Source organism: Ostrinia furnacalis, unplaced genomic scaffold (genome assembly GCF_004193835.3).
Source record: "Ostrinia furnacalis isolate ACB-3 unplaced genomic scaffold, ASM419383v2 OfSCF3116, whole genome shotgun sequence".
NCBI classification, from domain to species: domain Eukaryota; kingdom Metazoa; phylum Arthropoda; class Insecta; order Lepidoptera; family Crambidae; genus Ostrinia; species Ostrinia furnacalis.
In genome coordinates this window covers 285,690-304,691 of record NW_021133355.1, presented here as the reverse complement: position 1 = coordinate 304,691, position 19,002 = coordinate 285,690, and the positions used below count along the sequence as shown (strand labels likewise).

At 39.6% G+C, this 19,002-nt stretch overlaps 1 protein-coding gene across 5 annotated transcripts in view; it reads right to left on the bottom strand.

The window, feature by feature from the left end:
* LOC114357278 (mediator of RNA polymerase II transcription subunit 15) overlaps positions 1–19,002 on the bottom strand; it is a 147,488-nt gene that overhangs the window by 6,762 nt on the left and 121,724 nt on the right. For all 5 annotated transcript variants that reach the window (XM_028310815.1, XM_028310812.1, XM_028310810.1 and 2 more), the window contains one exon: positions 5,501–5,552. In XM_028310815.1, the coding sequence (XP_028166616.1) occupies positions 5,501–5,552 (52 nt within the window). The remainder of the gene's footprint in view (positions 1–5,500; positions 5,553–19,002) is intronic.

The following is a 19,002-nucleotide window of genomic DNA, read 5'->3' as shown; positions in this document are numbered from 1 at the left end:
AGAAAATAACATCGATTACTCTTATCAAGCTGTATTAACGAAGTAAAGGCTAGACTATCTTGTTTATATCAGGGTATTCATGACCCAGCTCCATGTCAGACGGCTTATCAGCGAGGAAGCCGGTAATAATTAAAATATAAATTATATGAAAAAAGAGTAAAGTAAACACTATTGACGCAGCAAGATATTACCTTGATAAGGAAGTTCACGCAAACAAAACAAACGTGCGCGTCGGTGTACGATTATCGCAAACACGACCTTTTCTTTATTTTTATACAAACTTGTTTTTCTAGAATCTAGAGGTGACGTTTTTACATTCAGGTTCCCATCCGTAGTCAAGAAAGCGCAAATGTACTTGCTTAATAGATATAAATCTCTAACGGATAGTTGACATTACAAGTCTGACTTTCAAGACAGAAATAATATGAATTGCTTCATCAGATTATTTAACAACCGCTGTAATAGAAGGAACCATACATATTATGGAAAGGTAACTGTAAAATTAAACAATATTCATACACGTTCCCACACTAGAAACCATATTATACACGAGTAAAGGGCCGCCAATTATACACAAGAACATGGAGAAAATATCTATCCAATAAAATTATCGTCATTTGTTTTCCATATTTATGTTTATCTTCTAAAAAGGTAATTCAAAAACATGTTTACCAACAGTTGGTAATCGTAACGACAGTTCCCTGATCGCCGTATCTGCCAGATAGAGTCTAATCTATTCGTTATTATTGAACAGGGAGTTGAGTTACCGATTGCATCGTAATTTTCCAACGACTAGGTATTTGCCGCTGACAAATAAATACGCACTGATATTAAATAAATACGAGATAAGGTTTCTGATATTGAACATTTAAAGTGACAAAACTTGAGCTAATGAATAGATATAATTATCTTAAGTACCTACGTAGGTAATACTGTATTATTATTGTCTAGCAGTCACCCCGACTTCGTCTGCGAAATAAAATTACCACAGAAAGAGCTTTTTCTCAATTCACTCACTTTATTTATCTCTAGAAATATCTTCACACTATCTTCCTTGGGTAAAGAGATATTTTATAAATACAAAATTAGTTTACTCACTGGATTTGGGGGAGCATTGTCTGTCTGTCACGGTATTGTTTTGTTATTAGAGAAGATTAGAAAACACGGATCAATAAACCATTCCCTTCCTGTTTATTCGCGCAGTTCTTATCCGATAAAAATATCTACTTACTTATATTGTAGGTTAATTATAATTGAAGATTATAAAATTTAATACATTTCATCCGGCTGTATAACAGCGATTGCTTGTTTGTTTCTATTTATTTCAAATGTGGCGATCGTGACGGTGTATCCAGTGTGGTTGCTATCTGTTCCGAACGTGACGGCTTCATTATACGGTTGTAAGAGTATTTTCCGAGAAAACTCCGCGTTTCCTGCCTCGGAATGGGTTCGTGCCGCGATTCCGATCGGCGCGTGCGCGCTGGGAGCCGCTCTCGGTTGCAAATTACTCGCCGATCTCGATTGGGCGCTAGGGATTCGTGTGACCTCTCGATGTCTTCGGCTCTTTAGGGCTACTTGCATCCAGCGTATAACGGTACTGCGGGAGCATCAAATCATGGACCCTACATTTTGTTTAGGTTAAAATTCGGTCAATAAGGATTGTTTCGGGTCAGAGTTGAAGTGATCGCGTTTAGTCAATCTCAGTAGGTACCGTGAGACAACAGACGCTTTGACTTTTGAGACGTTTGTAAATGGTGCATGTTAATGCCGATCGGAAGTAAACTGTATGTTTAGTTCTAAATACCAGGGAATGGTAAGTTTAAGCAATCAGCGCAACTAGCACGGGTAGAATTGTAATTCGTATTTCCTGAATATGTATTCGACACCAAATGAGTATTTATGTGGGTAACCAGCCCTAATTCGAGTCTAGTCGTGCACGGATCGGTATAATCAGGAGAACACGTGTCTCCAAGGGCCGGCTTTCCTTCCGCGTCTATTCTTGGCGTTAGCCCTGCGGGTCACACAGGCGCATGCAAATCACGTACACAATGAGGGAATTAGCATGCCGGCCCGGTTGAGCCGAATAAAAATTTCTACGCGTGCGTAGTCATAAAGCAAACCGGCCTAATAATACTTGGTAATCACGAGACCAAAACAAACCGTTTTTGTTTTGACGGAACCCAAACAGAAATTCACAACATTGCATGTACCCATCAAAAGGCACGAAAGAGTGGAATCATCTGAAGAAATGTTTGAACAGATGCGTGAAATGGGGTCAGTGGTGTGAGCTATGGCTCCTATACATAAATTGGGCGCGAGTAAACATATCGTGTGACGTAACGTAACGCTGAGCGAAGGCGGACTCTTACGAAATAAAACGACTGTATCTCCAATCTAAAATAATTTACAAACTGCACGTTGGATTGAGATATACCAATATAATAAATCCCGCATCGAGTAAAATGGTGTGCCCAAGGTAGACCGGTTTTGAATACTGGTCACATGACTCGTTCTTGATGCTTTACACGTTAAAGACGCGGAGATAATACAGGTAGGAGCTGGTTTGTTGAATTAAGGATTTTAAAAGAGACATAAACATAGTTACGTGATTAATTAGAAAAGGCGCAATACAGATAATGACTTAATGTTACTAAAGTTCCAAGTAATAAGCGCTGTTGCATAACTGGTGATAACTGTTGTGGCACGAAAGATCGTAATTATTACGGGATCGCGCTAAGTAATGAAAACATTATGATATGTTGTTGACTTTGATCCACAAGAGCGTGGAATAGTGTGCCAATTGGCGTTTAAAATATTTGTATAATGGTATTTACGAATAAAATAGGAAATACACCAAAAATAAGCTTTAATTAAATTCGACTGTTAATTACCAAAATATTTTTAAGTACAGATAGGCAAGGACAAAGCTGTCGATAACCCGTGATAAGGAAAACGAAAATAATGTATAAATAGGATTTGATAATTTCGATCTATATCGATACTTATCAGTTATCACATCATCAGTCCATGATCGATGAGGAATTTTATAGCAGCGACTGATAACATTAGAAAAGCGTTAGGATAAAACCATAACACTGATCTAGGTCCAAGCTTGGTGACTGATATACATCTATAGTAGTGGAGTTGAGACGTAGGTAATTTGGCAAACGTAGTTAGAAATGTTAGAATGTCCTCGAACAGGGTAGAGTGACCGCTGGCAACACCGGTCACTCTACCTTGTTGCGTGGGAGATTTTTTGTGTAAGGAAATGCATGAAATGGCATACGCACCAGCTACTGGGCTAGCCAATGTGAGAATATGCCCGCTAGAAGGGCAAGTAGGTAGGACTTTCATTCAAACCATCAAAACGTGACTGTCTCACTCATCTGGTCTCATGATGAGAGAGGTGCTAAAGGCAGTAAGTATCTTAGACCTAGTGTTCCCCTACCTTAGACCTAGCTTTTCTTATTCTTATTAAATATTCTAGTTTGCTGATCAAGGTGCATATAAATCACAATCTACAAACGAACCGTTATGTAGTGCATCTTTAGCTTTAGGCTGGCACGAACGTGTTGTTGTTTGAGATAAAAATACTATGATTCGTTAGTTTGAGGGCCGGATCGGGGTCAATCGCAGGCCATTTGCGGGGCTAATTATAGACCGTGATGCCCAATGGCGTTCCGAGAGGAACCTCATTGCGATCACAACTCCATCTGATGGTGAAGTGAAACCAGAGGTGCATGCACTCTCCGCATGCGGATGTCGTGTATTATCATATAAATGTCACCCTGACTTAGCATTTCCAAGACTTTCTATGCACGGGCTACGTTGTAAATCTATGAAAAATCTTTTTACAGTCATGTATTGAGACATTGACAATGCTAATAGAGAAATAATAATATCACTGCGTTAAATATGCTCTGGGGCAAAGCGGGACGTGTTTCCTGGCCATTAAAAAGAGGAAGTCGTTAGATTCAACAGAGCCCGATCTAAATAACGGTGTTATGCAGCATGCTATTACTATTATAAGCACGTATAATTTCTCTGGAGATTACGATTTTACGCAACCTCATGTAGAACTGTGTGTAAATAGACCGGGATTGGCTCAGCGGCGTTGCATGGTGGTTTTCTGTGAAATCAACATTCGCAGTTACGCGATTACGTCAGATGCGTTAACCGAAACCAACCACTACCATAGATACATTACAAATATTTCGAAATGAGCCTTGGCTTGCTATATTTGGACGGACCAATTACATATTCGTATATTTCGCTAAAATGATATCTATAAATATGCACAGTGTGCCGAATACTGCTGATATAATTTAATGATATCAGTTTTATGACGGCTTATGATATTAAGTTCATATCTGAGCAACTGATCCGCGTGACCGATATTTGTCTGCTAGGTTAGAATCTAATCAGGGCAACGTTATCACTGATTGTCCGGTTATCAGAGAGCAGAGTAGAGAGAGTTGCAAGCCGCGTGCTTGGTGCATATTCCTCGAACTCGCATTGAGTCCACGCGGAACCGCGCGGCCGACTGACACGGCACTGGATGCCTCCACAATGATGGGAGACCTACATAGGCTAATGGTTTTCTTAGACGCTTACTGGACCTTGAAAGTTTTTATTGCAAAGTTTCACTCGCAAATCGATGCTACCATGTATGGTGTAGTTGATCAAACAGCAAAAAAATTCCGGCTATTGGGTTATGTTTACATCGAAAGCTTGTGGCGTTCCGTCGATTCAAATTGGCTTGCTTCTAATTACATTTATTACATGCGATTTCCTCTATTGCCCGCGGCTGTAATTATGATAATAGGGACGGCGGTTGTATACAAAGGAGAGCCTAGTAAACACGTCACGTATACCATGACGTTAGAACGCTTGAGACAAAGTCGCGAATTGAATACTATGGTCATGGGGAACGCGGCAACAGCTCTTTGAGGCGAGCTGTATCGGAATGCTTGTCAGTTGACATACTGTGGAAAATATGCAGCTATGTCGTTCGCGCATGTATACTCTATGAGATAAAGTCGATTCGTGCTTTTAGTCCCGTTTCTTAGTAGCAGTATTTTATAACAGATTAAATAAACTGAATGTAGAGTCGGTCTTTGTTTGTCGGCAGAAATACAATTATTAATCAATCATTTTTAGTATAAATAGTAAAATGTTGATTGTGACTCTATTGCTATTGTTTGTTTTTTTAAATGACGATGTTTGGTTTTTTATTCATTTAATTATTATTTTCCTTTCTTTTTATTAGTGTTAAAATCCGATGTTTGGTATTAAATCCTCCAATTATTTCATTTATCTTTACATTGTTAATGTTAAAACTCTTTTTGATAATCATCATCTCAGCCATAGGACGTCCACTGCTGAACATAGGCCTCCCCCAATGCTTTCCATGTTGCCCTGTTGGTAGCGGCCTGCGTCCAGTAAACTATTTTTATTTAGCCTAATTGTTATTATTGAATGTAAAGTTATATTTACTCACCATAGCTTGCTCGATCTTGTTGTCGATGGCCACCGCGCTGGTGCCCGATGCGCTGTAACAAACGATTCCCACATTAGACAGAACATTACGAATTCAGTTAATCACGGCTACACCGATCCTCGGTTCAGTGAGCAGCGATTTCTCAAAACAAAAATAGTACCGTTTGATTGGACAAATCGAGTTTTCACTTATAGAAAAAATTCGTCGCGGTGACAATAGAAAGTGGTGAAATTGAACTAGATATTACCAGGTGGTAAGAAACCATTTAAATACTAGCTCGTTTCATTGTACACTTAAAGAGCTCAAGAACTGTAAAATATGTATCGCATCGCATCTAACAAACAAAATGGTAATAAAGCGCAGTCAATAATTACAATTTTAATTACCGTTATGAAAAAAAAATCCAATTAATCCGTCAATCCATTTACGCTTAAATCGCCCGTCAAAATGGTAAAAGTTAAATAAAAGTGTGCATAATCGAATAAGTACCACTTCCCAATCGGATTGTTTCCGCGCGTTGCAATTCGTTTGCCTTCGCATTGACGTAAACAAAACTGCTCTTTATCGGTTAACTGAACGTTGGAATGCGTTCGTAAATAATTGTATCAGTCGTTGAAAAGAAAACTTAACAAAACAATATTAATCTGCAATTGACACATTAAAAGGTCGTTGGGTTGCACGAACCGGTACCTGGGCCATTTGGTTAATAATGTACTCTTGTTGCGGTATTTAATCTCAATTCAATATAGGTATTTGTTTACAATCGTTATCCGAATTCGGATTCAGATGTTGCGCTGCGCCATCTTCTCTTTTCAATTTATTATTATTGTTCCACGGCTACGATTGCTTCAATGTGACCTGATAATTTTGAACACTTGCGGTCGTTCTAGACACAATACAAAATGGATTGTGTCGCGTGCGGATCTTCATCAGCGCATACAAAAGATAATAGAGGTAATCGACGTATAAAAATATTGCATTTGTAATTCAAAGGACGTGGTGAAACAACTAGAACAATATCAGGTTAATTGTACTAGATGAAAACACTACAATGACTGCAGCCATATAATTATTTGTATTAATGAATAGTTTGGGGTCGGTAATTCTAAAAGGCTTCCGGGGCGGTGCGGATGATTACGTTAAAGTGCCTTGTTGTGGCTTAATATTGCAAAAGCGTTTACCAGTTTCAGGTCAGCTATTAGTAATAACAGGAGAAGAACAATGGCTCGGAACAAGCGACCCAGCCAAAATAGAAACACTGGGTTAGTGCTGGGAAGCCTGAAGGACCAAATAATGATATTATGTTGGGAGCCTATGTCAACCATCCGTTTTGATGAGAGCATATTATAATTTATGAATAGCTAAAGATTAATGAATTCAAAACTCATCAACAAAAGGTCAAAAGTCAAAACAATTTGACAGTTACGAAAAATTTCGATAATCCTTGAAGAGTTATGCGTAGTTGAAACCAGTTTTCATGATTTTAAAACTATATCATTTAAGTGATTGCGTCAGTTTTGATTGATCTCATACTATCTTCATAAAAAATCAAGTTGGAACTGCTATTTGTCACCACCCTTCAATAACTTTGTTTGGCAATATCTCACCTCGGATGCCATTGTTACCTATCATGATTGCGACAGCTGATCGTAGCTGTCAATGTTGATAAGACGCTATCGGGCGTTAGTAAGTGCCAAAATTATTGTAGGTCTAGGTCCACTCTCAATGTAGATATCTTAAGTGTAATGTCAAAATGGTTTTAAGCATCAAAGTATTGGATTAATGTATATATTCTAACACGTCCATAAAATATACGTTGCACTTCGCGCATCGCGTTCATCGCTTGTGACCATAAAAGGATGTATGAATAATCGTGTCATGCCAATTGATGTTTGGGAAATTATTAGTAATTGATGTTAATAAGATCTCATTAAATCTGCATAGTCCCTACTAACGTTTAAAGTGTGTATTTTCGTACCGTGCTTTATCATTGGATCAATATCCTGCGCGAGGTCAACGGACGCCATTATACCGAAATTTCGGCCATAGCCGAAGTACTTGTCTTTTTGTCCAAGTGCATTATGATGAGCGGTGCATGCGGCAACGATCGCAGCGACTTTCTCCGGAGCCGTCCGCGGGGTGAACACACGCTGATGGATGCGCCAGAGCATCGCAAATGAGGATCGATTTGCACCGGTTTACCGGTCTTGTGTTCGAGTGTGTTTTACAGTTCGTTATTTGCTCATCTTCGAAAAACAATAATGGGATAAGACGGATTAGCTAGCGCCTACCTAATCCTAAAAGTTTGCTCATTATAATGTTACGGAACCATTTTACGAAATGGAGACAGTGACCAATGTCATTGAAATATGATGCATTCAAAAACCAGCTCCTTAAGGCAACAATAATGTAAAGATAAAAAGTAACTTTCTCTAAGCGGAACTGGACAAAACAGCTCGGATATTCTGTTCACGGTTACGCAAGTTTGGATGTTGACAAAATTGCACGCGGTACATGAAAAAGTTGAAACATAAGAAGGCGAAACTTGACAACCGGAGAAAGTATCTGTGGAGGCGAAGACATTTCGCGGTTAGGTCTACGAGTAAACGACGATAATTAAAATATCAACATAAACAGAGGCTTTTTGGAAATCGGTATCTAGATGATATATGACTTTCACAAAACTCGTGTGAAAGAAGATTCTTTGCCAAATATATCCCACACGTGAGGGCTTTGTGTCAGTCAACATTCGACGGCTCTGGCAACGAAGCGATATTTGACACGCAAGTTTTAAAGCAATCGACTAAAATAGAAGGCGTTTTCCGAAAATGAAGTTAACAAAGGGTTGAACATACTCATTTTGAAATCAGATGTGGAAACTCTTGAAAGTGACATTAGAAAAGACATGATTCATAAACAAAAAGACTGTACAACTAGCTACATAACTGTCGTGTCCAAATAAAAAGGTACAAAGAAAGATGTCAAGCAAATAGAACTAAGACAAATAAGAGCTACAAAACAAACAAAGACAAGATAAGCATTTTTTCAAGACGCACGTGCGTGTTTGCGTAAATCGTTGCCTTTTAAATAGAGGATCTGTAGAACAAAGACGATACACTTTCAACATTTCAACCACTACTCTTTGGAGCTTTTTATCAGTAAGTACAGCATTGTATTCGATGCATGGTTTTTTTGTTCCCGACCCCTTTAGTACTTATGGCAAAAAACACCATCTGCCGAATATGCTGGTGCGCAAGTTGCACTGGGGAATTACCAAACCGGTTTTTGTGGTAAAATTGAGAAGAAAGGTTGGGCGTTGTGATTGGGGCTGAGATTAAAATCGCCGGACAACAGTGCGCATTGCCATAATTTATATTACAATATAGCCGTAACATTATATTTTGAATCTTGACAATACGCTGACAAAAAGTCGTATGTGATTTTACCCACGTATCATGTTCAGTAGTAGGTAAAACAATTAATGCACATTAACGCAATGCGATAACAATTTCGATTACACTGCACAACAAAATTGCAACTTTTGACTGATGATTGACTTTCATTACATGATGTTTACTAATTTGACGTCGCTGATTCTGAATCTGCCGTCCATTTTTTCGTAGCAGCTCTTGTTTACGTGTTATAGCTTTCACTCAAAAATTGCTAAATTTCAGTCTTAAATCGCCGACAGTTCAAAAAATACTATGTTTTCTTTGTATAATTTAATATGGTAGCATTAAAAAGTGTTTGTGTGAATGATCTAAATCAATTTTGTTTAATTTGCGGAGAGAATATGTTTAAAAATAATCCGTTTAAATGTGACAAAGTTCGTAAAATTGGCATAAAAAAAATAGTTTGGGGACCCAGTGGAAATTAAAGATAAGCCTTGAATTCCGCAAAAGGCGTGGAAAAGATGCGTTGAGTTTTTACGTTTATAAACAAATAAGAATATGTTTAGATTTAGGTACGAAACCGCTATGATCTGAAAGGAACCCTTGAACCATCGCGACGACTGTTATTTTTATTTTTGAACAAAAATAAAAATATTGAACTAAATGGTAATTCCTTGCATACGTTTGGCATGTAGACGTCTTTTCAACCCTAAGAAGTCACCTGAACCTCATGTTGATACTTCACATGAGGATTTTGAGGCGAAAACTGTCATTGTGGTAGAGACTTTGAATGTGACGCGAAATTTTCAAAACCATGTAGCCAAGACGGTTTAAACGATCGTTTTAGAGATTTAGGATCTTCAAGTCTTCCGAAAAGATATGGAATGAGTTATTTTGGCATTTTAATTTTTTTTTTGGAAAATCCGAAAAAATCTTACTATTCTTACACATCGAACAACGTATGAGTCACTTACAAACATGTTTTTTTGGTTGGATGTAATATAAACATCGAATTACACTCTCTTCGCAATCACCTGAACAATTTATCACAACTCTTAAGGATCTAAGTGAAGAACATGGCGAGCAAATCTACCAGGGCCTTCGTACGATAGAGGGATGCTATCAGGGCCACTGGAATGCACACATGATGGCTGACTGCTGTTGAATCATTCAGAAGAGCTGTCTGCCTTCAGCATCAGCAAGGAAGTTAAATAAAAGAAAGTTTTTTCAACTTAACAACTTCATAAAATAGGATCATTTCTAAAAAAAGAGTGTTTTTTTACAAAAAGACCCAAGTGTCATATTTTTTTAACCAGAGCTGATACAGATATTTCAATCACAGATTTGAAATCGTCATTAAAAATTGGACTAATATCATGTAACATAACCCAATCATCAGAAATGCTGTTGTGCAGTGTTATCTTTACAAAGAGCTTTGTGAATCACGTAGGTACCAATTGCGTGGTAATTGTAATACAATGCTTGTAGACTACAAAGGTCGCGGAGAAATTGAACGACGCATGAAAATTTAAAGCGTTAGTCATGGGCCTGAAATGGTGCACTTTAAATGGCGTTTTATTGCAGATCAAGTTTTAAGCGGTGGAACATTCTACACGCTACTGGGCGTTGCATCATAGATTGTCAAGCGAGCCGAGACTATTAAGCTATCATCGTTATTGGGACTGTTGCAAACGATTCAATTAGAGCGAATGGCCATTTACGGACACGCGGAGTGTTTGTGGACCGGTCAGCTTTAGCGCGGGATCAGAGGCGTAATCGCGTGGTGCATTGTGCTCATTGTTATAACGAGCGGGCTGCGCCAGCGCAAGGTCACTGAAGGGAAATCGACAGTCGTGTCGACATGGCGCCAATGGTTACATCTCGCGGCTATATTTCATAACGTAGAACTCGCGTTCCTTTCAATTAGACAGTGTTGTATCTTTGCGGATTCAATTGTTCGAGATTGTTTGCTGAACTGACATTTACGATTGCTGTAAAAGTGTTTGTTGTTGTTGCTACTGCTTGAGTAAAATGGGGGCAAAATAGTAATAAAAGTTTTTTTGCGAAATTAGATTTTTGAAATCGGACGGTAATAAAGTTGAGTCACGTGACTGTAAGTTTATGGTCGGCTTCACGTGTAGTAACTCGTAAAGTAGATAGCGATGGCTAGAGAGGTGAACAATGAGTCGGATTGGATACAAAGGACATTAGTAGGACACCGGTGGTATGATATGGCGGGCGGCTTGTCACGCGAAACGGTCACGCAATGGTGCTTTCCCTAGGATTTCACAAAACGCCGTTGTGAATGACTTAATTATAAGCGTCGCGGTAATAGAAATGCAAATTGATAACAAACAAGCCAGGCGAATCATTAATGAGGTGCACGATTTGGCTCTCAATTTCAATGAATCCGAGATTACAGCATTGACATTTATTTCAGTCAAGTTAATATCTTTTTATACTCCAGCCACAAAAAGCAAAATCTATAAATGTACAAACGGAAGTAAAGTGCGATAATAGGTTACATTGTAGTCAGTATTACCAATGTACAGTAGTCGACCATGAGAACCTAAAACAAGTTAAGATCTAGCTCTACATCGAAGTAAAATTAGAAGCTTAAGTTGAAGGTTCATCGAGTGCTCTCAATGCCAGAGAGCCCGACGGCAAGGTCGGTATCGATTTAAAAATGAGCCAGACATAGGCCAGCGTGAAAAAGTGTTATGTGTTAATGCAACGGATCGATACGGCAGAGACTATAGAGACATCTAGGTTCAATAGGCGGCGCTGACGTCAGCCAATCGCAGCGTTCGTCTGACTGCAGCCGGCCACGTTGTCGACGAACCTTCACCGACTTACCGGCTCGGTAATTAGCCGACTGTGAGAACCTTCACATCACCTGAGACTACACCCTACAACTCACAGGCGAGGCCCGAAAGACCGCAATGCATCGCGGCGGCGGCGATCGGAGAACCGTGTAGAATGTTCCAACCTCCGACAGATAACTGTACTTACACCGGGTAGAAGTAGTCTATGTACTTCACGACCACTTCTCTCAACAAATCTTGCTTGTTCATGATGGACGAGTAGCTTGCACTTATAAGTTTAGTTTGCATGGCTCCCACTTGGTTTATCGATTTCACTGACTGGGACTTTCGGGTCCCGACCGATGGGTTTAACGGAGCCGTTTTTGTATTTTGTGTTTGTGACGTTTGTGCGTGTTTGAGGTAGTGAGATGTTAAAAAAGATTGGGTATGGGCGCGCGGGCAACCGGACCGACGCGTTGCGGCAAACTGGGACCGGGCCGGTCGCGCGGAGAGGGGCGGGCGCGGGACCGAAGCAAGTGGCGCGCGCACGACTCTGCCTACTACGGTCTACGATGGCGCCTCGGAACACCTAGGCAACGCTTTTGCGACACACCCGACGTACTTCACGAGAATGGATCTAACAGCCGCCACAACCAGCATATAACTTTGGGCTGCTTGAGCGATACGGTCGTTTAGGTTCAAGGCTGACCAGATTTGGTTGGTGTTTTTTGCTTGTGCCTGAGATTAGACGAAAATAAACAAAGGAAACAATGGCCGAACGGCGCAGATGTAATAATAGGTAACTAAGAACGAGTTGTAAATTAAAGTTAAAATAGAATTGAAAAGTTTAGAAGAATATGGTCTAACATTGGAATCAACAAGACAAGTTTCTTTGAGGCCATATTGTTGAAGGTTTACAAACACTGTTACTGTAAGTTCTTAAGACGAGTGTAATTTAAGAACAAGTGATTGCTGTAGATTGAGCTAATTAGACAAAGAAGCCGGGCCTATTTCGACGCACTACGAGGAGGATGGCTAGACTGGTGTCATCAAACAATTACCGGAGTCATTTCTGCATTCGCTTCCGTGTATTGTTCTGCAAAGTTAAAGTTAGCATGTTACGAAGAAACTAAAACTTACATGACAATCATAATTTTGACTTGACTGAAGCGACTCTACCTCAGCCAATGCAAAGATACAATTCGCTGTACCTTACCTATGAGGATCTATCATTTCGTAATTATAAAACTGATGTTTGTTTATTATTTTATTATTAAAGTGAACAACAAAACAAGCGCAGTCGTGAAGTTCATTAAATTAAACGATCCTCATAAATTAGTGTCGATACACGCCCAAATGGGCACGCAAAACAATATGTGCGATGATAAAGATAGCTTTGTCGAATCGAACGGCACTAGTAATATCATCCATACAATCCACGCACAATAGGAAGATTGAGAATCTCGTAAATCCTTTGATGGTCGTTTGCATACATCGAAGGCCGCAGCAACCTGCGCCTGCATCGCAAGTGGCTTGGCGACAATTCAAACGTAGTCGCCCCAATCACCGGCGCAAACGCATCAGTTGCTTCGCGACTAGAATTTTGCAAGATTTATCAAGAGTGACCACTCGCCTTGCAAAACATGTGTTATGAAATTATTTGAGTTGATGTGAAACATTTCGAAAATTATGTCTGGTATTGTTCGATAACATCGCACTTTGATGTAATGGTAGATAGACAGATACTAGGTACAACACATATGGCTGGTAAAGAGTAAACATTACCGTATCATACACATTAATTTAGCACAGTACCTATTGTTTACGCGGGATGAAACAATTACAATCTCATTGACCTTGTCGTGATGACTGACATTAAAAACTGGACAATTAAACATTGTTAACGCGGACGATGTTATATTTATTATAATAATGAATATGCATGGAAAATTATCGGTCCATGCGATGATCACATAGCTCGGTAGGTACTTATGCATGTTGGCGTTGTAAATGAGAACGTTTACAGTTTATGATGCGTTAAATCGTAGCGTGAGGTACCAGAACAAAATACCATGGAAGCACAAGCGTGTCTATGTAATTTCAAATTATCCGAATTTATGCCATTCTTCCAAGAATTTCACGGTTAATTCCTGCTATTCACTGGTCCTTTTTTGGGAAGGAGTAAAAAAGAAAAAGGTCGCTTTTTGATAAGAAGTTTTTGTGATCGCCAAGTTCCATTTTTGTCGAAATGTAAACAAAAAGGATTACCATATCTGTGAAGTGTTTAACAATCACAAAGGGAAGTTTATTTTGCCGTACTACGAGTCGATGTGCCCAATAATAATAAAGTTACTGCTAATTTATTTCTGCCAAAACAATCGTCCAATAAAAACAATGGAAGAACAGCGGGATCAGTAAATTAATGTGACATTAACGATATAAATGGCTGGAACAAAGGCGGTCATAACAGGCTCATCTAGCTGCTTTGTTAACAAGCCGGGCAGTTAGGCCGATCATGTCATGTGTCACTATTAATGATGCCAGGAATACGCGTTTCATCTTACGAGTTAATCTAGGAATGATGGGACTCCAATAATTTAAAGTCATATACATTGTAAGAGCTGCGATTAGTAAATAGGATTGAAGTACCGGACTGGAGACGATTGTAATTAAGAAAGGTCTACAGAATGCAAAAGATCTTTTTGAGAAGCTTAGTATCTCCATTCTAACTCCAGTCAAAACACGATCTTAAAGGATTAGGTTCTATCCTAAACTCTATCCTTTTATCTTGGGTTGATGTAGTGTCAAACAAGACAAAGCTGAGATATCATGATTAAACACGATGACAGGCAAGGACGAAGTCAAAACAGCTGTATCTTCTTTAAATGGAATCTCAAAGACAAAGGGCATTACGGGACTTGTGATACAAAGAAGTAAACAGTACACCATTAAGTTATTAGCATGCATCACCTGACCTTTACGTCGTAATACTAAGAATGACGGAATCATTCCAATGATTGCTGCAATCGGAAAAACATAGCGGCAGTTGGTAGTTAACGTACTTTTTGCTATCTGCATAGGTGCAATTATAATCAAATTACATCCATTGTTGTAGATACCGTCTATCTAATATCGAGGATTACGAGATACGCATAAATACATAAGCTTATGTACTTTGTTTTATTACTTGGCTTGTTGGTAAATGTACAAGTTTGTGATTGCTCGCGACTCTACTTGCAGGAAAATTCGTTCATCATAAACAAAGGAAGATCTTGGGGTAGCTGTTAACGTTTTCGTGTTAAAAGCTGAAAATAAATAAATAAATAAATAAATATCCTTGGACATTTTACACTGCGCTTCTAGTCCCAAACTAAGCAAAGCTTGTACTATGGGTACTAGACAACGGATATAAACATACTTAAATACTTTTTTTTTTGTAAATACATACTTATTATACATAGAAAACACCCAGTCCAATACAAACAAATATGTTCATGCACACAAATGTTTGTACTGTGCGGGAATCGAACCCGCTACCTCCGGAATAGTTGTCCGTTTCGAACCACTACACCAAACGGCCGACAGAAAAATACATTTTCTGTGAATCTTTGAAGTAGGTAATTAAATTTCCAACCACAAATTATGAATCTATGTAAAGTAACTTTATTTGAAGTAAACAATATACAAATAAAATCCAATTGTTGTAAGATGTGAACCTAGATGCAGGTTTAATTGTACCTTTTCTTTTAAGGAATATTTAAGAACAACAATCCTTTTTATAAATGTGATTTAAAAGAGAGATGTCTACTATACAGGAAATATCAGAAGAGAAATGTTCTCAAGTGACCAGATCCTGATTTAGTTCTTTATTGCCTTAATAGGGCATAAGTTGGACAAATTGGAATTTCCGTTAGTTTTGACTTGATGTGGTCTCATTATTCCCAGATTGCGTTGGTTTGGGAACTTTAGGATTTCGACACTAAAGAGAAGTGCACTAGGACCATTAACCTAAATGTAGGGTAACTTAGCTACATCAGTCACGCGTAAGTAAATAAATTGTACGTTTGTCACCGTTTCATCATAGCCCAGTAACATACATTTAACTTCGGGTGCAGTTGGTAAATAATGAGATGGTAATGTGCATTTTAAACTAACAATGTCTTAGTAAAACGTGAGCTACAACGTGCAACTACACGTGGTTTGATGTTTATGGTACTAATTAATGGAAAAACAACATTAAGCGCTCTTATGGATAAAGAATGAACAGTAAGATAACAATAGGATTCTATAGTATTCCATATAAAGACTAACGACATAATAAGTGAAGACACATACTTAGCGATGCAACGCCTTGACGCTTGCTGCAATTTAATTAAAGACGGTAGCATTAAAACGAATTTGATTGTGTAATATCTTTCGAATGTGGCAATAATACGTCTCATTAATGAGATTAAGGTAAGTTTATTTCGATTAACAGGCGATTGTATCATTAGACCGATATAGCCAAGGTTGGAACGATTAGAGTTAGCAACGGACAGTCCGAGATACGAGGCCTTCGCTGGCCGAAGAAAAACGACGCCCAATTACCTATATTTGACGCACTGATTTATTATAAGAGGTCACACTAAATGGTTCAAGACTAAAGACTTTGCTAAATTTAGAAATGATGAAATGGTAGAGACACTCATAAAATATCTGAAAAACACTTGAAAATGTAAACTGACAACAAACTGATTCGAAATCAAGATAACGATTAACGACAGGTGATATGTGAAATGATAAATACTTATCAAGCAAATAAGATAGCTATTGAATTTGCTACATGAAATGTGAACAGTCAAGTCCCATTGGATGTTTGAAGTGCTGACGGAGACCATGATTTAGAAGTAAACAAGAGGAGCGTGTTGAAAATTCAATGTCGGGTTGTGTAAACTTACGAGCACCACGTGTTTCTGCGAGTGAAAGGCGAACGGTTCTGATCGGTCGTCGTCGGGGGTTTCGGTTGTGTGTCGTGTGACAGGTTGAGCCTGAAGCCGGCAATGGACTTGCGTCGCTTGGCTGCGAGGGCGCGGGAGGCCAGGTCTGAGTCGTGGCTCTGCTCGGGAGAGGAAGCGTGCGAGCACGTCTTCATGTGCGCCTGCGCGATCGCCACCTGCAGCAGCTTGGTAGAGAGGCTGCGCCGCCCGAGGGCGTCACACGTCGCGCAGCGTCCTTCGTCCATGGTTCCTCGTGCGTCCGGCCCGGCCACGCCGCGGACACTGAGTGCGTATTGTTCGCAGCGGACGTGGTGGCGGCGGCTTAACTGATGTCATCCGACGAGCGATGCACGCGCGTCCGCTCTCGTTCGTCGCACGAGAATTTCAAGGCGGTGAACTGACTGAAGGCGAATTCGATCGATAGACCGACGAAATAGGTTTAATGCGATAATGAGGACGCGATAAGGCGTACACGCGAATAGGTGTATTGACCTAGACGTGGCAGCATGAGCACGGCTTCGCGGCGGCTCCGGCCCCGGGGCGGGCGTGCGCGGGCGGCTCGGCGCGCGCGACTGCGGTCGCCGCGGCCACCCCCGCCCGCCGTAATCCGAACATCAGCTGAGATATCGATGTTTGCGGTGAATAATACTACAATACGAGAGCATCGCATGACTGCCGCGACGCCGGCGACGAATCGTCGCATTATATAAAATCCCACCGAGTGTCATAGCGGCATTCCGCTGGAAGCCGTCCAGAAGGTATCATTATAAATAATCTGCACCATGAGTTTAGGCTACAGAATAGGCCACTCCCTAATTATTTATCATTATAATGAGATGGTCTAAGAGCCACTGATAGCTAAAAGTTACCTATCTACTATTTATAAACAAGTCTACAAATCATTTCATAGAGGTGATGTCTTCGTAAGTGCGATTAAATCATTTTAATCGAGCGATGAATAGTAGCAGTGAGTGACTGTATTGAAATGAAAGCAAACTTTCAGGTATGCCTGCTACATGAGACAATTCGAAAGTAGATATTAGGTTATCCGATTGATTATCTAGCGCAAGGTTATTCTGATCTAGAATCGCAATTATTTTCGGATACTGCGAATGTTCTTGCAATGGTGAAGTTTAGTATTTGCGTCCGAAAAGACGCGTAAATACGATTTTGTCCGCTCATAATTCTTCGTCCTATTTTACAGGAACTAGGCCAAAACCTCGTGGAAATTGCCGTGCTCCAGTTGCGAGCTGGACAATGTGTCTTGTTGGATGCATAAATAATGTAACGCGAAGGTATGCAAATGTTTCGTTCGTGTTGAAAAACTTTAGGGCAATGATAACTAGGCTGAAAGTTTTGTTAACCTCCTTTGGTGTCCGACAATTGACTCATGGGCAATTGTAATAATTTAAACCACAACAACATAAACAAGAGTAGTTTTTCTCAATCAATCACCGCACGATTTCTCTCAATGATGCCAATGCAGTTTATACACGTCGAGTGATGTCATATAAATCTCATTCCTGTCGTGCTCCCTCTCAAGAATTTCAGGAAGTGATCATCATGAAATCAATCGCGTTGTCAGAGCTGATCGGAGATGGGACAGGCCACGTCAAGGGGCCGGGACCGGCTGCCAAGATGCAATCGACACATTTCGACATAATGGACTGTAAATAAACATCAGCGACGCAACACTTTGTATGGCTTACGCTCTACGTTTTGCGGACTGGTAATTTGTTCTGTGCTTTAAACTATGTTTTAGTTTTGAGCTTCAAAGATTAAAACTATTTAACGAACGGACTTACTTTAATACTGGGTGTACAGAAAACAAGAACAGTCCCTAAAATAAACTGAAATCAAAAGAAAATTCTCCATACAGAACAGTCGATATGGAAAGACAGTGTGTAGTTTGTGAAGTTAGGGAGTGTAAAGTTAGAAGCTTGACTCTATATAAAATCATTACTTTTTGACAGTGCGAGCCATATTATGGTATCGTTTAACAACATTTAGCACGAAAATGTTTTTGGTGGGATCTTGTCGTTCGTGACAAAACGCAGACATTTTCAAATAAAACAATGTTGAGACACTAACTCGCATGTATTTAGGTAACCACGCATACGTCCTAATCACCCGTATGTGCAATGGACATGGCGCACAATTTTTGTTGAAGATGCCAAAAAAAACTACAAAAAATTAGAATGAATACTGTATTTTTATTTTTTTGATATCTTTAAAAATGACTGAAATATTCAAGCTCAAAGTGCGCTCTTCCGCTCGGAGCGATTTTCCGCGCGGATTTTGAAAATGTGACGTAGTAACATGAAAAGCAG